This window comes from Salvelinus sp. IW2-2015, linkage group LG18 (assembly GCF_002910315.2).
Source record: "Salvelinus sp. IW2-2015 linkage group LG18, ASM291031v2, whole genome shotgun sequence".
NCBI classification, from domain to species: domain Eukaryota; kingdom Metazoa; phylum Chordata; class Actinopteri; order Salmoniformes; family Salmonidae; genus Salvelinus; species Salvelinus sp. IW2-2015.
The window spans coordinates 68754367-68773406 of record NC_036858.1 but is presented as its reverse complement, the minus strand read 5'-3'; the positions used below and the strand labels follow the sequence as shown (position 1 = coordinate 68773406).

General features: G+C 40.0%; 1 protein-coding gene across 2 annotated transcripts in view; it reads right to left on the bottom strand.

Moving 5' to 3' along the window:
- Positions 1-233: 233 nt before the first annotated feature.
- The window catches only part of LOC111977428 (regulator of G-protein signaling 17), a 30550-nt gene continuing 11743 nt past the window's right edge, over positions 234-19040 (bottom strand). For both annotated transcript variants that reach the window (XM_024006842.2, XM_024006843.2), the window contains 3 exons: positions 9662-9733; positions 6907-7138; positions 234-6571 (listed from right to left, as the gene is read on the bottom strand). In XM_024006842.2, coding sequence (XP_023862610.1) covers positions 6383-6571; positions 6907-7138; positions 9662-9733 — 493 coding nt within the window. In that variant the 3' untranslated portion in view covers positions 234-6382. The remainder of the gene's footprint in view (positions 6572-6906; positions 7139-9661; positions 9734-19040) is intronic.

The window sequence follows — 19040 nt, the reverse complement described above, 5'->3', positions numbered from 1 at the left end:
ACAGTCTCTATAAACTCAAAGGTGAAGTAAGTCAATTGTATGTAATTTGACGAAAAGACAGTATTGAGTTTGTATCTGTTTGGACAACTACACTGCCTGATTGTCAAATCTGGACGCATATAATATACCTGTGACAGAAAACTCTGTCATTGCCAATACCCCAAATCATTCTACAATTTATTTTGACAACAGAAGTAGTACTCTATACTACTGCACAAACCCAGCAAAGCATGTTCAGTTATAGGATTTATTGTTATAGAATTATTTCAATCAATGTTTGTGTGGCAGGGTGACCGTGAGTCACCACTAATGTCCGCTCGTGAACATAACAAATGGTTGATGGAGTTTGAGGAAAGAGAATTATTAAACAGTTTTAGCTCTTAGAGGGGGRAAAAATGGCGCAATGAGCAAACGAATATGACAGTGTATATAAGCATGGCCCTCTGAAAGCAAGTACCCAAGCTCTCTCAGTATCTCAATATAAAGCATACCCAGTAGACAATGGACAACCGGTTTTCTGGTTATCCCTCAGTCATGGCTCAAGTCACCATTATGCCCTGCTTGGACATAGTGATGTAGTACCACATTTAATCTTAAAAGGGAACACTGACATCACATTTCAGGTGTCTTGTTATTACTGAACATAATTATTGAGAATGTTCAGTCAGCCAGTCAGTCGTAATATCAGTTAAGCTCAAAATATCATTATTCATGTGTTATTAAGCTGTTAWTAATGTTGTGTGCAGTCACATAACGTTATATCTAATGTTTTACCACAACAACCTGGCTCTTGAACATCGGGTTCATTGGGAAAGCAACCAAGAGGTAGATGTTTCTGTTCTTGTGATTTTAACATATTTGTTAAAGTTCCGAAAATAGCCCTTCAACCTTTGTGAATGTGACTATGAAGAACCCTTGGAAACAACAGACAGAAACTGCCTCTTGATTGTAGAAACGGTTGTACTGCAAATGACAATATGGGTTACGTACAGCAATGACGACGTTGAATGGCTCCTTGGATAAAGAGATGCTCATGGGCCTGAAAGAAAACACTGAATGGATAATAAAGCCTCTATGGATGGAGTCTCTGACTAGTCTATCAGTCAACAGGTGTATCTCAGAGTGAACTGTCATCTCATAACACAGCCACAGGTCTGACAACACACATATTTATTTGTATTTATCAAGTGTTGTTTTTTTCTTCACGAAGGCATATACTATTTTCTCTGTATATTACTTGTTATATATTTATATAGAAACAAAAATAACGGTACATTTTTGCTGAATAAGATTGAAGAATACCAGCAAAGGGCAATGTAAACCATGTTCCATCAAACTTAGCTAAAAAGGTAACTTAACCTACCCTTTCCCACATTTCAACAGTAACATATTTGCATAGGCAAAATGAGATTAGCCCTTTAAACAGTGTATTTCCTGAATTCTTTATATATCTAAAAATCTTTTTCCAGTTGAACACAATTAAACAATCAAACAAACAAAAAAGTAAACTAGGCTAATCATCCTAACGCTCAATACATATTTTCTGTGCACATTTTGTTTACAGTGTTAGGCTTCAAGTAGATCTAAAAACAAAGTGTACATTGACAACTAGATGTGAAATAAAGGAACCAAAATGAGAGGTAGTGAAAACACTAATGACACTCTTAAAGGAGAAACAAAGCAAATAAAGCCAATGCTTCTCTAATCACATCAAATATGACACTTTAGATCAAATGATTTCTCTGTCAACAAACCTCTGCCACCTTTCAAAGCCATTCATTCTGAATTGAAGTCAACATTTGAACAGATATGACACTATGCCTATGATACCATCTCGTCATGAATAGTTAAATCCTTGTTGAAATGCCAGTAAAATGAACAACCATTTCCTTCCATGGAGTGAAAATAATTAGTTACTCAGAGTCAAGACAAGACAGTACACCCAGACAACACAATACTACTCTTCACCCATCGTAAAATGTTCATTTTCAAATCATTCAGAACCATTTTCCTACCCCCAAAAATCTGCTATTGGCTTCCCTTGCAGGACAATTGCTCACCGTACGAATGTAAACTTGGTTTGATTGCACCATCATTTCAGTGTCTGGTTGGTCAAACATTGTACAGCTGAAATAACATCTAAACTGAGCAAGTAATTCTTTTGTAAAATGTCAATGTGAGTTGTCATTAATAGAGCGACATAAAAAGGTATCCTCTAACCACTGTGGTGCATGCATACTGGATCACCTTTACTGTGTCATTCACTCAAAATATAACATCAATGTTCTCTGCACTGTATGCAAACACTGTTCAAATATTTCTATAAAGGTAGCTGAATGTGAACTAAATATAGGGAATGTTAGAATATAGTTGGATGTTCAAAATGGCTGATATCATTAGGCTATCCTATGTTAATTTTTATGAATACAAAATGGCTGATATCATTAGGCTATCCTATGTTCATTTTTATGACTACAAAAATGGAAAAACTCTACATCTGATCCAATTGCACTTCAATAACCTACAGTATATGGGCTTTATTAAAACTGGCCTTGGCACATGAACTTCAGGTAGTAAGACCTGATGGCAGAATGATGTTCTTACAAAACAGTGGTTTCCATGACACCTGAATATCATTACCCACCAGTGGTGATAATACACACAACTCTCACAATATACTTTACTCACTGACCTCTGCACATCAACAGGTGACAAAGGCCTACAATAATTTGTCCATGTCTTTTTTTTTTAAATGCACAAAATCTGAATTGAAAATACAGTACCAGTCAAAAGTTGACACACCTTCAAGGGTTTTTATTTAATAATAGAATAATAGTGAAAACATCAATACTATGAAATAACACATATGGAATCATGTAGGGTAAAAAAAAAAATCTAAAGTTAAACCAATGAAAATACATTTAATATGATATTCTTCAAAGTAGCCACCCTTTGCCTTGATGACAGCTTTGCACACTCTTGGCATTCTCTCAACCAGCTTCACCTGGAATGCTTTTCAACAGTCGTGAAGGAGTTCCACATATGCTGAGCACTTGTTGGCTGCTTTTCCTTCACTCTGCGGTCCAACTCATCCCAAACCATCTCAATTGGGTTGATGTTGGGTGATTGTGGAGGCCAGGTCATTGGATGCAGCACTCCATCACTTTCCTTGGTCAAATATCCTTACACAGCCTGGAGGTGTGTTGGGTCATTGTCCTGTTGAAAAACAAATGACAGTTCCACTAAGCGCAAACCAGATGGGATGGTGTATCACTGCAGAATGCTGTGGTAGCCATGCTGGTTAAGTGTGCCTTGAATTCTAAATAAATCACTGACAGTGTCACCAGCAAAGCACCCCCACACCTCCTCCTCCATGTTTCACGGTGGGAACCACACATGCGGAGATCATCCGTTCACCTATTCTGTATCTCACAAAGACACGGTAGTTGGAACCAAAAATCTCACATTTGGACTCATCAGACCAAAGGACAGATTTCCACCGGTCTAAAGTCCATTGCTTGTATCTTGGCACAAGCAAGTCTCTTCTTATTATTGGTGTCCTTTAGTAGTGGTTTCTTTGCAGCAATTCGACAATGATTCACGCAGTCTCCTCTGAACAGTTGATGTTGAGATGTGTCTGTGACTTGAACTCTKATTTGGGCTGCAATCTAAGGTGCAGTTAACTCTAATGAACTTATCCTCTGCAGCAGATGTAATGGTGGGTCTTCCTTTCCTGTGGCGGTCCTCATGAGAGCCAGTTTCATCATGACGCTTGATGGTTTTTGCACTTGAAGAAACTCAAAGTTCTTGAAATTTTCCAGATTGACTGACCTTCATGTCTTAAAGTAATGATGGACTGTCGTTTCTCTTTGCTTATTTGAGCTGTTCTTGCCATAATATGGACTTCGTCTTTTACCTAATAGGCCTATCTTCTGTATACCACCCCTACCTTGTCACAACACAACTGATTGGCTCAAACGCATTAAGGAAAGAAATTCCACAAATTAACTTAAGGCACACCTGTTAATTGAAATGCAAACCAGGTGACTACCTCTTGAAGCTGGTTGAGAGAATGCCAAGAGTGTGCAAAGCTGTCATCAAGGCAAAGGGTGGCTACTTTGAATATTCTCAAATATAAAATATATTTTGATTTCTTTACATGATTGCATGTGTTATTTCATAGTATTGATGTCTTCACTATTATTCTAAAAATAAAAACCCTTGAATGAGTAGGTGTCCAAACTTTTGACTGGTACTATATATATTTTAGACCTACAGTATATGTTCATGGGACATTAAAGGTAGACTCAGCAATATGATGTAGACACAGAAAGTAAACAGCATAGTGGGTCAATTTCCACAACAACTAAGAGCGTTGAACCGCGAGGCTAAACTTCCCCACTGTTTTGGTCCCCTGGCTACCACGCTGTAAGAGCGTGAACTGAACCCGTGCACATGCACAGATACTGTGTGTGACTGTAGGAGAACGTCTGGCATCTCGCTCATCGCAATATCTACAGTGGCAATGTCATTTCGCTGAGTCTACCTTTAACTATACCATATTTAAAATGTTTGATACGTGTGTATCTGGACGGCAGGTACACACAATAATGCATGCTGGCAATTTTAGGAAAAATAACGAATCGTCTCCAAAATCTCTATTCACCTCCCTTGGCCATCCCTGGGAAGCAGAGAGACTGTTAAAGGCATGGGGCTCAGTGATGTTCCAAGCATCTTACTGGCACCTCGCTAGCCAGGCTGAAATGGACAATCAGCAGTAGAAACAAAATAGCAGTGTTCTCCTCACCCGTTTCGTAAAAAGCTGAGGGATTGGGCTGGATAAATTTAACCACTTAAATTCATAAACAAGAGCAATAGATGCAAGGACTGACCATGCATGATACCAACATGACAGTTTGAACCATGTTTAGAGGCTATACAGTGTTTGTTTACTTTGTTTACAAACATTGGAGTAAAACAAGCTTCTATTTTGGGTATTGATGGTGTACAACAGTTGAACTAAGCTCATGAGGCATTTATAAATTATATTCTTCAAGAATCAATGATCATTAATTTATAAGTCCAAAAATGAACATAGCAATTGCTGATGGCCCCTTTAAAAGACAGACACACACACACACCTGGTGAACAGGACTGTAAACCTCCAAACCACCTCCATAGAAAACACAATTCCACCAGGCCTCTTCTGCTCTCGGCTGGGCTGTTCCTTAGCTGGCACTGACCCCCTTCAGTCTAGAACTAGCTACAGCTTTAAAACCAGAAGCCACATAGGCATACTTCATAATTCCATGTCTCTGCAATGCAGACCCCTCTTTGACCTCATGGCTATGCATCAGACATACCGCTATCTCATACTTGACCTTCCGAACCAAGGCTTGATTACTACCATTTATATTATATGCAGTAGAAAAATGAAAAAGTTAACGGTTCTCTTTCATTTGAGAGCTTGAAAGTATTCATGATTTGTCTGAAACTAATTGAATGTTTGATAAAAAAAAAAATCTCCAGCAATGATTCCAACCTCTGACATAACCTGTGCTTCTCTTAGGGTGAGATGGTGAGGGAAGGACAGGTAGAACTGTACTGTGTTTACTAAACTGTGGTTGTTACCATAACAAGCAGCGCTTGTGCCACCTTTTTCTCGTCAAGGCATTGTGATTTCCCGTGGAAAGTCATGTTCATTAGACATTTAGCTGCCCGACCACAATTCCAGGCCTCCTTCTCTTTTAGAGTTGTAAAGAAGGCAAGTGCTTGGAAATGAACACTGCTGTAAAACTTTCAACCTTCTCAAAATCAACAACTGCAAGCTAATTGGCAAATATCGATATTCCCTTCACATAACACATCAAGAGCTTGACAGGGAAATCCCTAGAACAGAAGAAAATACATCTCATATTCAAGAACCTTTGCTGTCCACTGCTAACATACCAAGCCAGTGTAGAGCAAAGTCCATTACCGTGTCACATGCAAAGTCAGTGATTTTCCTGCTCACCACGGTCAACTCTACAGCTATTTTAAAAATGGCATTGTTTTTGGACTGTAAAAAGTCTGAGGCATGGGACAGAATTTGAGAGAGAAAAATACAGACAAAGAGAGAAAGAGACCGAGCAAAAGGAGAACTCTCAAAAGTACAGTACCGGAACAATGGGTCTACCCTTTCTTTTGTTTGTCTTTGTAACAGTAGCCTGAGGAGCTCTTATCTGCAGTTAAACCAGGAACTAACCCTCAGGGCCGCCTGCGAGCAGACAATTGAAATTGCTTAAACTATTCATTATTTTCTGTTTTTCAAAAAAGGAAAATATCTAACCCAGTTCTGGCACCTGATTGTCTTTCTGTTTTGTTTGTTGGTGGGTGGGTTACTTTAGGTGTCTAGGCAGGGGCTTCTCTTGCTGTCCAGAAGGTCTCTGTAAACAGAGGAGTTGAGGAAACGGGGGTAGGAGTCTCTGTGCATCAGGGTGTAGATCTGCAGCTGGGCTTCCTCGTACATCACGTTGTTAGGCTCTGCCAGGCTCAGGTTGATGCCTTCCCTCACCCGTGAATCTAGGCTCACCTAGGGGCAGAGGGGGAGAGAACAATGACAATGCAATCACTCAAAGAGCTACACGGTCATGTTATCAATGGAGATAAGCTCACCTCCCACCTCCTCCTCACCCACTTTGAGATGGGGGTTTCAATATGTCTTGGAATCAGACCTGGGTCAAATACATGCATGTCAAATATAGTCAAAATATTTGGGTGTACTTGCTTTCATTTTCCACAACGGAATCAATGGAAGTCCCGAAAGTGCAACTCTAAAGTAACCCTAAAGCTAAATCAAGCAACAATGTGATACTGAGTAATACTAGGTACCAGTCAAACTCCTGCTTCCAACCTGATGCCTCCTACCTCTTTTGGTGATAGAATGGAGACGTAGTCCTCATAGATGATCCTGGCTTTCTCATCGATTGCTGTCGGGTCCGTCTCCTTCTTCAGCTCCTCACAGGCCAGCCAGAACAACAGGTTCTCTTCGCTGTACTCAGAGCGCAGAAATTCTCGGAAAATCTCCCTGCCTTCTGAGGAGCGCATCACCAGCTCGAAGCTACGGGCCCAGGCCACCACCTCGTCTAGAGTGGGTTGCCTAAACACACGATACCAGGAACCCAGTGTCAGCAGTCTGGACTCTCACGATACACAGCAAAACAAACAGATTAGTGTGCTTGTCAGCAACAATGTCAGAACTGTTATTCCCCATACTTCTTTTATTACCTAACTTCTTCCCAATTACAATGAATTCAACATGTCAATCTCTCCTCCACTTTGAGCCAGGAGAGATTGACATGCATGTCATTGATGTTGTCTCTCTGTGTACATTTAAGGACCAGCCGTGCTGCCCTCTTCTGGGCCAATTGTATGTCCCTCAATGGGGCACTTCATTTTACAACTGGGCAGTAGTCCATGTGTGACAGAACTTGTTTTATTGATAGCAATATCAAGAAAGCAGAGCAGCGCTTTATTATGGACAGTCCTCTCCCCAGCTTAGCTACCATTGCATCAATAAGTTGACCATGACAGTTTATACTCCAGGGTTACATATTGTACTGTAAGATGACACGTCTGCAAGTAGTCTCCACCTGAAGATTGATAGCCAGGTGGAGTGATTTGGAGAAATTCATTGTTATAGCGTGAACATTTTTAAACGGATAGCACTTGGCAAATATAGATCGGTCTAAGCAGACATGAAGAGACTGCAATACATACTTTGGTTAGCCACTGCAACCAACCAACTAACCATTCCATTTGGCTGACTTGTCCATGTACTAACAGAACACCTTAGTATGCTCCTAATTACTAGTGATGGGGTAAAACATTTATTTGATAGTTACATCTCGCAATATTATTTTTGGACGATATTTGACTCCAAGTATCCATATGTATTTTTATCCTATAGCTTGTTCTCCATCTTCATTTTAAATAGTGAGCCAACAAGTTTTCAGCACTTTTATTTCCCTGACTGGTCAAAACTCACAGTATTGAATTGCAATACATATCGTATCGGCACCTGAGTATGGTGATAATTTCATATGGTGAGATCCCTGGCAGTTCCTAGCCCTACTAATTACCAGTTTGAACGGGAGCATCTTTGTCAGGACTTGTTTGACCTGAGAGTCATGGCTACAGGGACCCATTGAAATGTTGTCATTAAAGGTTGGTACTAGCTTTAAGCACCAGCTGTCAGAGCAGCTCATAGATTACTGCACCTGTACATAGCCCATCTATAATTTAGCCCAAACAACTACCTCTTTACCTACTGTATTTATTTATTTATTTTGCTCCTTTGCACCCCATTATTTCTGTCTCTACTTTGCGCTTTCTTCCACTGCAAACCAACCATTCCAGTGTTTTTAGTTTTTATTTTACTTGCTGTGTTGTATTTACTTCGCCACCATGGCCTTTTTATATTTTTATTTATTTATACATATATTTGTTTGCCTTCACCTCCCTTATCTCACCTCACTTGCTCACATTGTATATAGACTTATTTATTTTTTTCACTGTATCTTTGACTATATGTTTGTTTTACTCCATGTGTAACTATGTGTTGTTGTATGTGTCGAACTGCTTTGCTTTATCTTGGCCAGGTCGCAATTGTAAATGAGAACGTGTTCTCAATTTGCCTACCTGGTTAAATAAAGGTTAAATTAAAAAATAAAAAAAAATAAAAAAGGTTGGTAATTATGAGTAATTATGTGCAGGTCTTTCTGTTATTTTCATGTCTTAATCAACAAAACATTATTTCTATTATTACAGTAGGACCAGGTGATCGGACCAGAAATCCATCTAGCTAGAAKAACAACATGAAGAATGAGTGTTCCAAGGTAGAGCCTAAGGTTGAATCCCGTGCCATGGCCACAGCCGTGTGAGAACAGTATTTGGCTCACAGTTGTCTGACAGGCTACATCGTGTAAATCCAGTTGAATGCTGAAATCCAACAATAATACATATCACACAAATAATAGGCACACAAAACACTGCAGAGCTGAATCCTATACTCTATATAACGGACCTGCTCCTTTGGGGTGGATGGAAATTATGCCCTCATGTGTCCTCAGTTAACAGCTGTTTCAGTCAAATAACTGAAATCGTGGGAGAGGTGAAGAGAAACTAAAACTCATGCTCTAATTGGCTAATACAGCAAACGAGTGAGCAACACACAGGAATAGATATTGACACAGCAGTAACGTAAGGAGAGAAAATTAAATGGGCCAAAGCAGTAAATTAGACAAAATAATTAGACTACAACATTACTGGCATGGATTCTGGCAAATTTTCTGGCATCCTTTCTTGAGGTAACCTGTCCTAACGTATAATTTCTATGTACAATGCCTGCAAGAACGGACGTGACCAATGGCCATTAGCTTATGTGACAACACGAAAAAACTAAAACTGTTTTCCTTCCCTGTCTGGCACTAACACTAACTTGTATTTTCCTGACTGTTTTGACTGTCGCATGGTTGTCTCACCCAGCTACCTTCAGTTGAATGACTGTAAATTGCTCTGGATAAGAGTGTCTGCTAAATGACCAAAAATGTGAAACGATATCAAAACAATTTGGTATTTTCTCAGAGACATCCTAAGGAAAAAGGCATAGCTGGCAACGTACTGCTCTTCCGTGGCTTCAATACTATCCATTTTAGTGCATGTCCGTTCGGAACCCTCCATGCGGTCCTCATTCCTGGAACAGGAGAAGCAGAAATAGATTACTATTGCTTTCAAACATTTTCCATATTCAAACATACTTATTCATATGGCAGTCTAAATGTTGTATCTTTGTTGAAACTACTGCCTGAGAACAGGTATGTAATTCTTCTAAAAACCAGTGAATTCTTGACATGAAAACAACCTGTGTGGGGAGTGAGGCTCCCTGCTATTTACAGTTCACAAAACCTTTACAAAATCCCTATACAGGAAATGTACATGTTAAACACGTGTTGGATACACAATAACAAACTATTGTAACACAAATTGAATTGCAACACATTAACAATGCAATTAACAATGCTTTCCTTTCACAAAAACCTGAAAAGCTAGTATGGAGGTGCATTGTTTTGTTCCTAAATACATTACAAATGTATTGGAAAGAGGTAATCAAGTCATTTCACATGACATGCAAACGGAATGTACGCATAGCAAATTTCAGGTAGGGATGTATTGGAGAAACAGCTTGTTTATATGCCACTGTGTAAATACGGCTATGCAGATTTGACTGACTTGAGCTTGGATGTAGCCTAGTATAGGCCTATTGCTTCAGCATGTGTCATACGATCATTACTTTAACACTAAACACGCCAAATATGTGATACACAAATAGCGAATAGACAGACATCCATTTCCCCCCAGAAAAATACCTTCAGTATCCCTGATGAAGTCAGCAAGTTAATTTAACTACAAGTATTTAACAAATTAATAACAAGTAAAGAAGTGAAACCCAAATGGGATGTGTAGCCTAAAAATCTACAAATTTCCCAGTGTTTAGCCTTATTTAGCCTTCACAGTATTGAGATCTGGGCGATAAGGCGAAAATATATCAACGTTAGGGATGTAAAAAATAAAAATAAAAAAAAATTCACTATTCGAATAGTATCATGAATTTTTGTTGGCTATGTTATATATTTTTTTACTTTAAACCTGAACACTGCTGCACGAGGGAGTCTGGCGCTCTAATGCTGCCACTGTGGAGGGGATGAGATGGGAGCAAACAGGCAGAGGGAGAGATGCCAAGGCAACTTGGCTACAGCCAAGACTAGCTAACTTGTAGCAGCTACAATGTTATTTATCATCCCAAATAACAGTGCTTGTCTTGACTGGAGAAGCTATAGCTATCTAGGCTAATTGAGGCCACATGCTGCGCTTTTCTCCCCAACCCCATTCCAAGAAAACAACTGCCTACCAGTTGGTTGCTCGTTGTAGCCTACGCTCTCATTTCGCTAACTTTTAATTCCCTAATTTCATTCCATCTTGCATTGCATTAGTGAACTCTCACTCCACTTGCTACACATAGAGCATATTTGTCGCTTTGATTGGCTAACATAAACAACAAGCTACACACGAAGGTTACCGGTCTTTTTAATGGGGCATACAGTGCACGTCATAAAAACTACATTGAAAGGTTTGTTGTTTTATTAAATTAAATAATCTAAAATGGCATGGTATATCCTTGTACAGTGCATTCAGAAAGCATTCAGACCCCTTGACTTTTACCACATTTTGTTACATTACAGCCTTATTCTAAAATGGAGTAAATCGCCCCCCCCCCTCAATCTACACACAATACCTCTTAATTAATGACAACGCAAAAACAGGTTTTTAGAAATTTGAGCAAATTTATAAAAAATATATACAAAACTCATCACATTTACATAAGTATTCAGACCCTTTACATAGTACTTTGTTGAAGCACCTTTGGCAGCAATTACAGCCTCAAGTCTTCTCGGGTATGACACTACAAGCTTGGCAAACCTGTATTTGGAGAGTTTCTCCCATTTCTTCTCTGCAGATCCTCTCAAGCCCTGTCAGGATGGATGGGGAGTGTTGCTGCACAGCTATTTTCAGGTCTCTCCAGAGATGTTCGATCGGGTTCAAGTCCGGCCTCTGGCTGGGCCACTCAAAGACTTGTCCTAAAGCCACTCCTGCGTTGTCTTGGCTGTGTGCTTAGGGTTGTTGTCCTGTTGGAAGGTGAACCTTTGCCCCAGCCTGAGGTCCTGAGCGCTCTGAAGCAGGTTTTTATCAAGGACCTCTGTACTTTGCTCGGTCTGAGAGTCTTTAAGTGCCTTTTGGCAAACTCCAAGCGGGCTGTCATGTGCCTTTTACTGAGGAGTGGCTTCCGTCAGGCCACTCTACCATAAAGGCCTGATTGGTGGAGTGCTGCAGAGATGGTTGTCCTTCTGGAAGATTCTCCCAACTCCACAGAGGAACTCCGGAACCATATCAGAGTGACCATCAGGTTCCTGGGCAAGGCCCTTCTCCCACAATTGCTCAGTTTGGCCAGGCAGCCAGCTCTAGGAAGAGTCTYGGTGGTTCCAAACTTCTTCCATTTAAGAATGATGGAGGCTACTGTATTCTTGGGGCCCTTCATTACTGCAGAAATGTTTTGGTACCCTTCCCTAGACCTGTGCCTCGACACAATCCTGTCTCTGAGCTCTACGGATAATTCCTTCGACCTCATGGCTTGGTTTTTGCTCTGACATGCACTGTTAATTGTGGGACCTTATATAGACAGGTGTGTTTACCTTTCCAAATCATGTCCAATCAATTGAATTTACCACAGGTGGACTCCACTCAAGTTGTATAAACATCTCAAGGATGATCAATGGAAACAGGATGCACCTGAGCTCTATTTTGAGTCTCATAGCAAAGCGTCTGAATACATATGTAAATATGATATTTCAGTTTTATTTTTTTTTATACATTTTCAAATGTCTAAAAACCTGTTTTCACTTCGTCATGATGGGTGTGTAGATTGGTGAGGAAAAACATTTATTTAATCAATTTTAGAACAAGGCTGTAATGTAACAAAATGTGGAAAAAGTCAAGAAGCCTGAATACTTTCCGAATGCACTGTATGTAACAATTTCACAAGGATTTTTTTTTTTTATTTAGAAAAAGCTTTTCAGTGTTAAAATAGGCCTATATTATTTGTTTTTTGCATGCAAAAATGAATACTTGTGCACATGCCTAATCAGTATTTTTTCGAGCGATTTCCAAGGGTCTCCATTTGGAAAGCTTGCTTTCCAGAAGTTATTGTCTTGTTGTGTTAAAGTTAGCTAGCAGTTCTCAGCTGTTAGGAGTTTCTTACTGGCAATAACAACGGATGACTGCCATAACTGAATTATTTAATGTAACAAATCAAACATTAAAATACCCTTAGAGAAGCTACAGTAAAAATCCACACCGGTGCGTGGATCAATACATGTTTCATACCAACTGAGCGTTCAGCTCTCATCCCCAAACAAAGCTGTACTGTATCTTTATTTCAAATGGGGGGAAATGATGTCATCAAATGGACTGACTGACTTGCTGGGGAGGCCACGGCCTAAACCAATAAAAAAATGGCTCCTCTTATTAGCCTGGCTCTTCCAATCACAGGAAGCTGGGCCTGCAGAATACAATCTTGGATCCCCATCTAATATATGGGAATTCCAACAGACACTGGCTTAAGGGAGGTGTCAAATCGCATAGCAGCAGGGAAGTACAGCGGTTGACACAGACACAGCCATAGTCAGATTGGATTGACTTCTCCATCTCTAACAGCAGATTCCTAGTGCCATGCTGCTAACTGCTCCTATAATCCTCATGTGCTTCCGCTTCAGGCATAGCCTCTTGACACAGCAGCGTCTCTCCAAGAGCTTCAGATGACGAGTTCTTCTTCTTGTGCTTCCGCCTCAGGGACAGCCTCTTGTAACAGCAGCGTTTCTCTAAAGAGATGATTAGTTCCTCTTCTTGTGCTTCCGCCTCAGGGACAGCCTCTTGTAACAGCAGCTTTCCTCTAAAGAGATGATTAGTTCCTCTTCTTTATCTCAAAATTATTATAAAATAAACAAGCCATGGTCCACTCAAACCTAATAAACCTAGACTATATAATATTTGTTTACAAACTACAGCCCGTGCACTTTGTGGACCTACACTACCGTTCAAAAGTTTGTGGTCAATTAGAAATGTCCTTGTTTTTGAAAGAAAAGCACATTTTTGGTCCATTCAAATAACATCAAATTTATCAGAAATACAGTGTAGACATGGTTAATGTTGTAAATGACTATTGTAGCTGGAAACAGCTGATTTTTAATGGAATACCTACATAGGCGTACAGAGGCCCATTATCAGCAACCATCGCTCCTTTGTTCCAATGGCACATTGTGTTAGCTAATCCAAGTTTATCATTAAAAAAGGCTAATTGATCATTAGAAAACCCTTTTGCAATTATGTTAGCACAGCTGAAAACTGTTGTCCTGTTTTATGAAGCAATAAAACTGACCTTCTTTAGACTAGTTGAGTATCTGGAGCATCAGCATTTGTGGGTTCCATTACAGGCTTAAAATGGCCAGAAACCAAGAACTTTCTTCTGAAACTCGTCAATCTATTCTTATTCTGAGAAATGAAGGCTATTCCATGCGAGACATTGCCAAGAAACTGAAGATCTCGTACAACGCTGTGCACTACTCCCTTCACAGAACAGCGCAAACTGTCTCTAACCAGAATATAATAGAGAAGTACATTAGCGTGTGTAGTTTGAGAAACAGACACCTCACAAGTCCTCAACTGGCAGCTTCATTAAATAGTACCCGCAAAACACCAGTCTCAACGTCAAAGGTGAAGAGGCGACTCCGGGATGCTGGCCTTCTAGGCAGAGTTGCAAAGAAAAAGCTATGGCTGCGGTCCAAACACTTAAAAAGACACACCCTCGTCCACTTACCCTCGCCTTATGCCCTTGGGGGAATCCCCATCGCCATCTTGGAGGGTGGTCCAAATGATTAGCCAAACAAGGGACGTTTGCAACGTAAGCCCCTCAGCACTCGTTTTTAGTCGGCTTGCGAGTGTACAATTATGTTCACGCCGGGACCTGAAACTCCCCATAATTCAATTCGCGAAGAATGTACATCCGCTAAGAAAAGTCCACGAAAACTTAAACAACATCAATGTAGAAGTCAACCTACAAGTGTAAGTAAAAACGGGGGGGGGGGGGGAATCATTCCTTCCTCCCTCGCCCCTTGCCCTGCAAGTGTATACTCCTCAGACGTCATGATACATCATCAGAAGTGTCCACTTCATTTGAGGGCTGAGGAGATAGGGTGTCTTTCAAGAGTTTGGACCAAAGCCCATATCACAGATTGCCCATATCACAGATTGCCCCCAAAAAAGAAAAGATTAAGATGGGCAAAAGAACATAGCATCCCGGAGTCGCCTCTTCACTGTTGACGTTGAGACTGGCGTTTTACGGGTAACTATTTAATGAAGCTGCCAATGACATTTCTAAGTGACCCCAAACTTTTGAACGGTAGTGTTTGTTATTCTGAAAGCATCTACCGGTGACAGGAAATTACCACAGGAACCCCCCCACCAATCAATTGAATTGAGCCCTTCGTGCAGCTAGTTTCCAGGTTGAGCACTAAGCATTCAGAAAACCCCTCCTAATCTTCATCTGTACCCATATATGGCTTGTCTCTTCCTACATTTGTTATCTCCCATTTAACTGCAAGTCGCACAGTGGTCAATATTAGCATCTTCATCAAAGTATCCTTTGTGCTGATATAATTGAGCTCACCAGCCAAAGGCTCTACACATGCTGAGCTGACTCTAAATATACATGTTCTTCCCAGCTGTTTTGCATGTGATGTGAAGATAGGAATAGGYTGGCTGTTCCTAGACTAGATGAGGCCTTCATATTATTGGGGAGATTTGTGGGGGCTGCATGTTAGAAGCAGGGCTTACAATCCTGCTTTCTTCAATGTTTTCATTATTTTAAGTCATAGTTCTGTAGACCTATATTGTGGGTTCACGGTCTAAGACTGACTTGGCTGCGGTGGAGTCCTCAAGCTTGCTTTGTTCAGCCTCCGTCTTCCGCTTACAGTAGGTTCAAAAGATTCAAACTAGTCACTACAAGTTTACTTCATAAGTTGGGCCCACTTCATATTAGGGCTGGGCGATATGGCCAAATTGGATGGCATGATGGTATTTTATGTTTTTGAATATTACAAGTTGTAAATTTGCTTTATGAGTAGTGAGTGATCCTAGAGTGGCAACACATTCTAAGTGATTTCCATGAGTCTTTCTAAATTCTGATTGTTTTATACTGTTCAATTCAACCAAAAATAATTTTCAGCATTTTCATACATTTCTTTATTTCCTGCACTAATTTCAGATAATCTTGAGGTGGCACGATATGGGCAAACAATCTAGGCCTTATTTTTAACCACTTGGGTGAACTGTTGGAATAATTCTATAGTTAGAATATAATAGTGGGCACTTTGAATAGTGTTGTTTGACATGACAACGAATGAAAATGCCAGGGAGGAGTTACTGTGACATGGTAGGAACCAAAGTGTTCATAAGTGTTTCCTTGGTGACCCTATAATCTTTGGCTAAATGTAATGTTTTCTCATGTTACTTCATGTAATTAACATATTCATGCTTTTTGTATTCCTCTTTGATTTAGAAGATACTGTTGCACAGAAATGCTGATTTAGGTCTATACCATCACTGGTATTAACATTTCTTTATTTCCTGCACTAATTTCAGATAATCTTGAGGTGGCACGATATGGGCAAACAATCTAGGCCTTATTTTTAACCACTTGTGATTTAGATCAAAATACTTGGGTGAACTGTTGGAATAATTCTATAGTTAGAATATAATAGTGGGCACTTTGAATAGTGTTGTTTGACATGACAACGAATGAAAATGCCAGGGAGGAGTTACTGTGACATGGTAGGAACCAAAGTGTTCATAAGTGTTTCCTTGGTGACCCTATAATCTTTGGCTAAATGTAATGTTTTCTCATGTTACTTCATGTAATTAACATATTCATGCTTTTTGTATTCCTCTTTGATTTAGAAGATACTGTTGCACAGAAATGCTGATTTAGGTCTACACCATCACTGGTATTATCAGGCTGTTTAGCTAATTACGTTTGCTCTGACTCAGTACATTAGCTACCATTAGTGGCTAACACAATTTAGGCCCAACTTGCTAAGAAAAGACAAACTAGCTGTTTGCAGATGTAAGAAACACAGACTAATAGTGTAATTAATTAATTAAGAAGCGAAAACAGCATCGTTGTCATCAACATTATTGCATGTGCTGCACTGACCATGCAGACTGAATGCAAGTGTCTCGAGGAACAACAAATGGACTCCTTGAGTGACAGGGGGCAGGGCTAGGTCTGTGTGTAAAGCATCATGGAGACAGAGAGAGATGACTCAAGTAGAGAACTATAAAAATGGACGTTACACACAGCGTATCACATTTAACAAACCAAACATTCAAATACCTCTGTAGAAGGTAAAGTAAAAACCCAAACTGGTCCATGCATCAATACTGGTATATCGTAAAATACGGTATACCGCCCAGCCCTACATCATATTACGTGGTGCTAAAATAATTTACTTACATCATGGTAGTTTGAGAGACAGATACCATGTAGTTATAGAATATAACATTATTACCCAATAGAAGTACTGTATTTACAGGATAACACATCCTTATAGTAGCCTATCTCCACATTGAGTTTTTATTGAGCACCGCTCCTATTGAAGCGTCTCAGAGTAGGTGTTCAAACCTAGGATCCTTTTGGATCATAATTATATGGACAGGAGGGACTTGTCCTGATGTGTAGAATGACAGTTTCAAAAAGATAGTGTTTCTCAAGTTGTTCTGCCTTTGCCTTTCTCAGGTCAGTAATGCACACTAGGGACAATGTGCAATGCAACTGACTGGCAGAACTCTCAGAAGTTGTGTTCCAAACACCAGTTGCCTACAGTTTCTTTATTTTTACTATATTGTAGAATAATAGTGACACCATGAAAACTATGAAATAACACATAACGGAACATGTGTTAAACAAATCAAAATATATATTTGAGAATATTCAAAGTAGCCACCCTTGCCTTAATGACAGCTTTGCACACTCTTGGCATTCTCTTAACCAGCTTCATGAGGTAGTCACCTGGAATGCATTTCAATTAACAGGTGTGCCTTGTTAAAATTTTATTTGTGGGATTTCTTTCCCTTCTTTACGCGTTTCAGCCAATCAGTTGTGTTGTGATAAGGTAGGGTTGGTATACAGAAGATAGCCCTATTTGGTAAAAGACCAAGTCCATAATATGACAAGAACAGCTCAAATAAGCAAAGAAAAATGACAGTCCATCATTACTTTAAGACATGAAGGTCAGTCAATCTGGAACATTTCCAGAACTTTGAAAGTTTCTTCAAGCGCAGTCGCAAAAACCATCAAGCGCTATGATGAAACTGGCTCTCACGAGGACCACCACAGGAAAGGAAGACCCAGAGTTACCTCTGCTGCAGAGGATAAGTTCATTAGAGTTACCAGAAATTGCAGCCCAAATAAATGCTTCACAGAGTTCAAGTAACAGACATCAACTGTTCAGAGGAGACTGCGTGAATCAGGCCTTCATGGTCGAATTGCTGCAAAGAAACCACTACTAAAGGACACCAATAAGAAGAAGAGGCTTGCTTGGGCCAAGAAACATGAGCAATGGACATTAGACCGATGGAAATCTGTCCTTTGGTCTGATGAGTCCAAATGTGAGATGTTTGGTTCCAATCACCGTGTTTTTGTGATACGCAGAGTAGCTGAACGGATGTTCTTCGCATCTGTGATTCCCACTGTGAAATATGGAGTAGGTGGTGTGATGGTGCTTTGCTGGTGACACTGACTGGGATTTATTTAGAAATCAAGGCACACTTAACCAGCATGACTACCACAGTATTCTGCAGCGATACACCATCCCATCTGGTTTGCGCTTAGTGGAACTATAATTTGTTTTTCAACAGGACAATGACCCAACACACCTCCAGGCTGTGTAAGGGCTTTTTGACCAAGAAGGAGAGTGATGGAGTGCTGCATCAGATGACCTGGCCTCCACAATCAACTGACCTGAACCCAATTAAGATGGTTTGGGATGAGTTGGACCGCAGAATGAAGAAAAAGCAGCCAACAAGTGCTCAGCATATGTGGGAACTCCTTCAAGGTGGTTGGAAAAGCATTCCAGGTGAAGCTGGTTGAGAGAATGCCAAAAGTGTGCAAAGCTGTCATCAAGGCAAAGGGTGGCACTTCGAAGAACCTAAAATATATGTTTTGATTTATTTAACACTTTTTTGGTTACTATATGATTCCATATGTGTTATTTCATACACTTCACTATTATTCTACAATATAGAAAATAGTAAAAATAAAGAAAAACCCTTGAATGAGTAGGTGTGTCCAAACTTTTGACTGGTACTGTATATAGAATCGTAAGAGTCGCAAC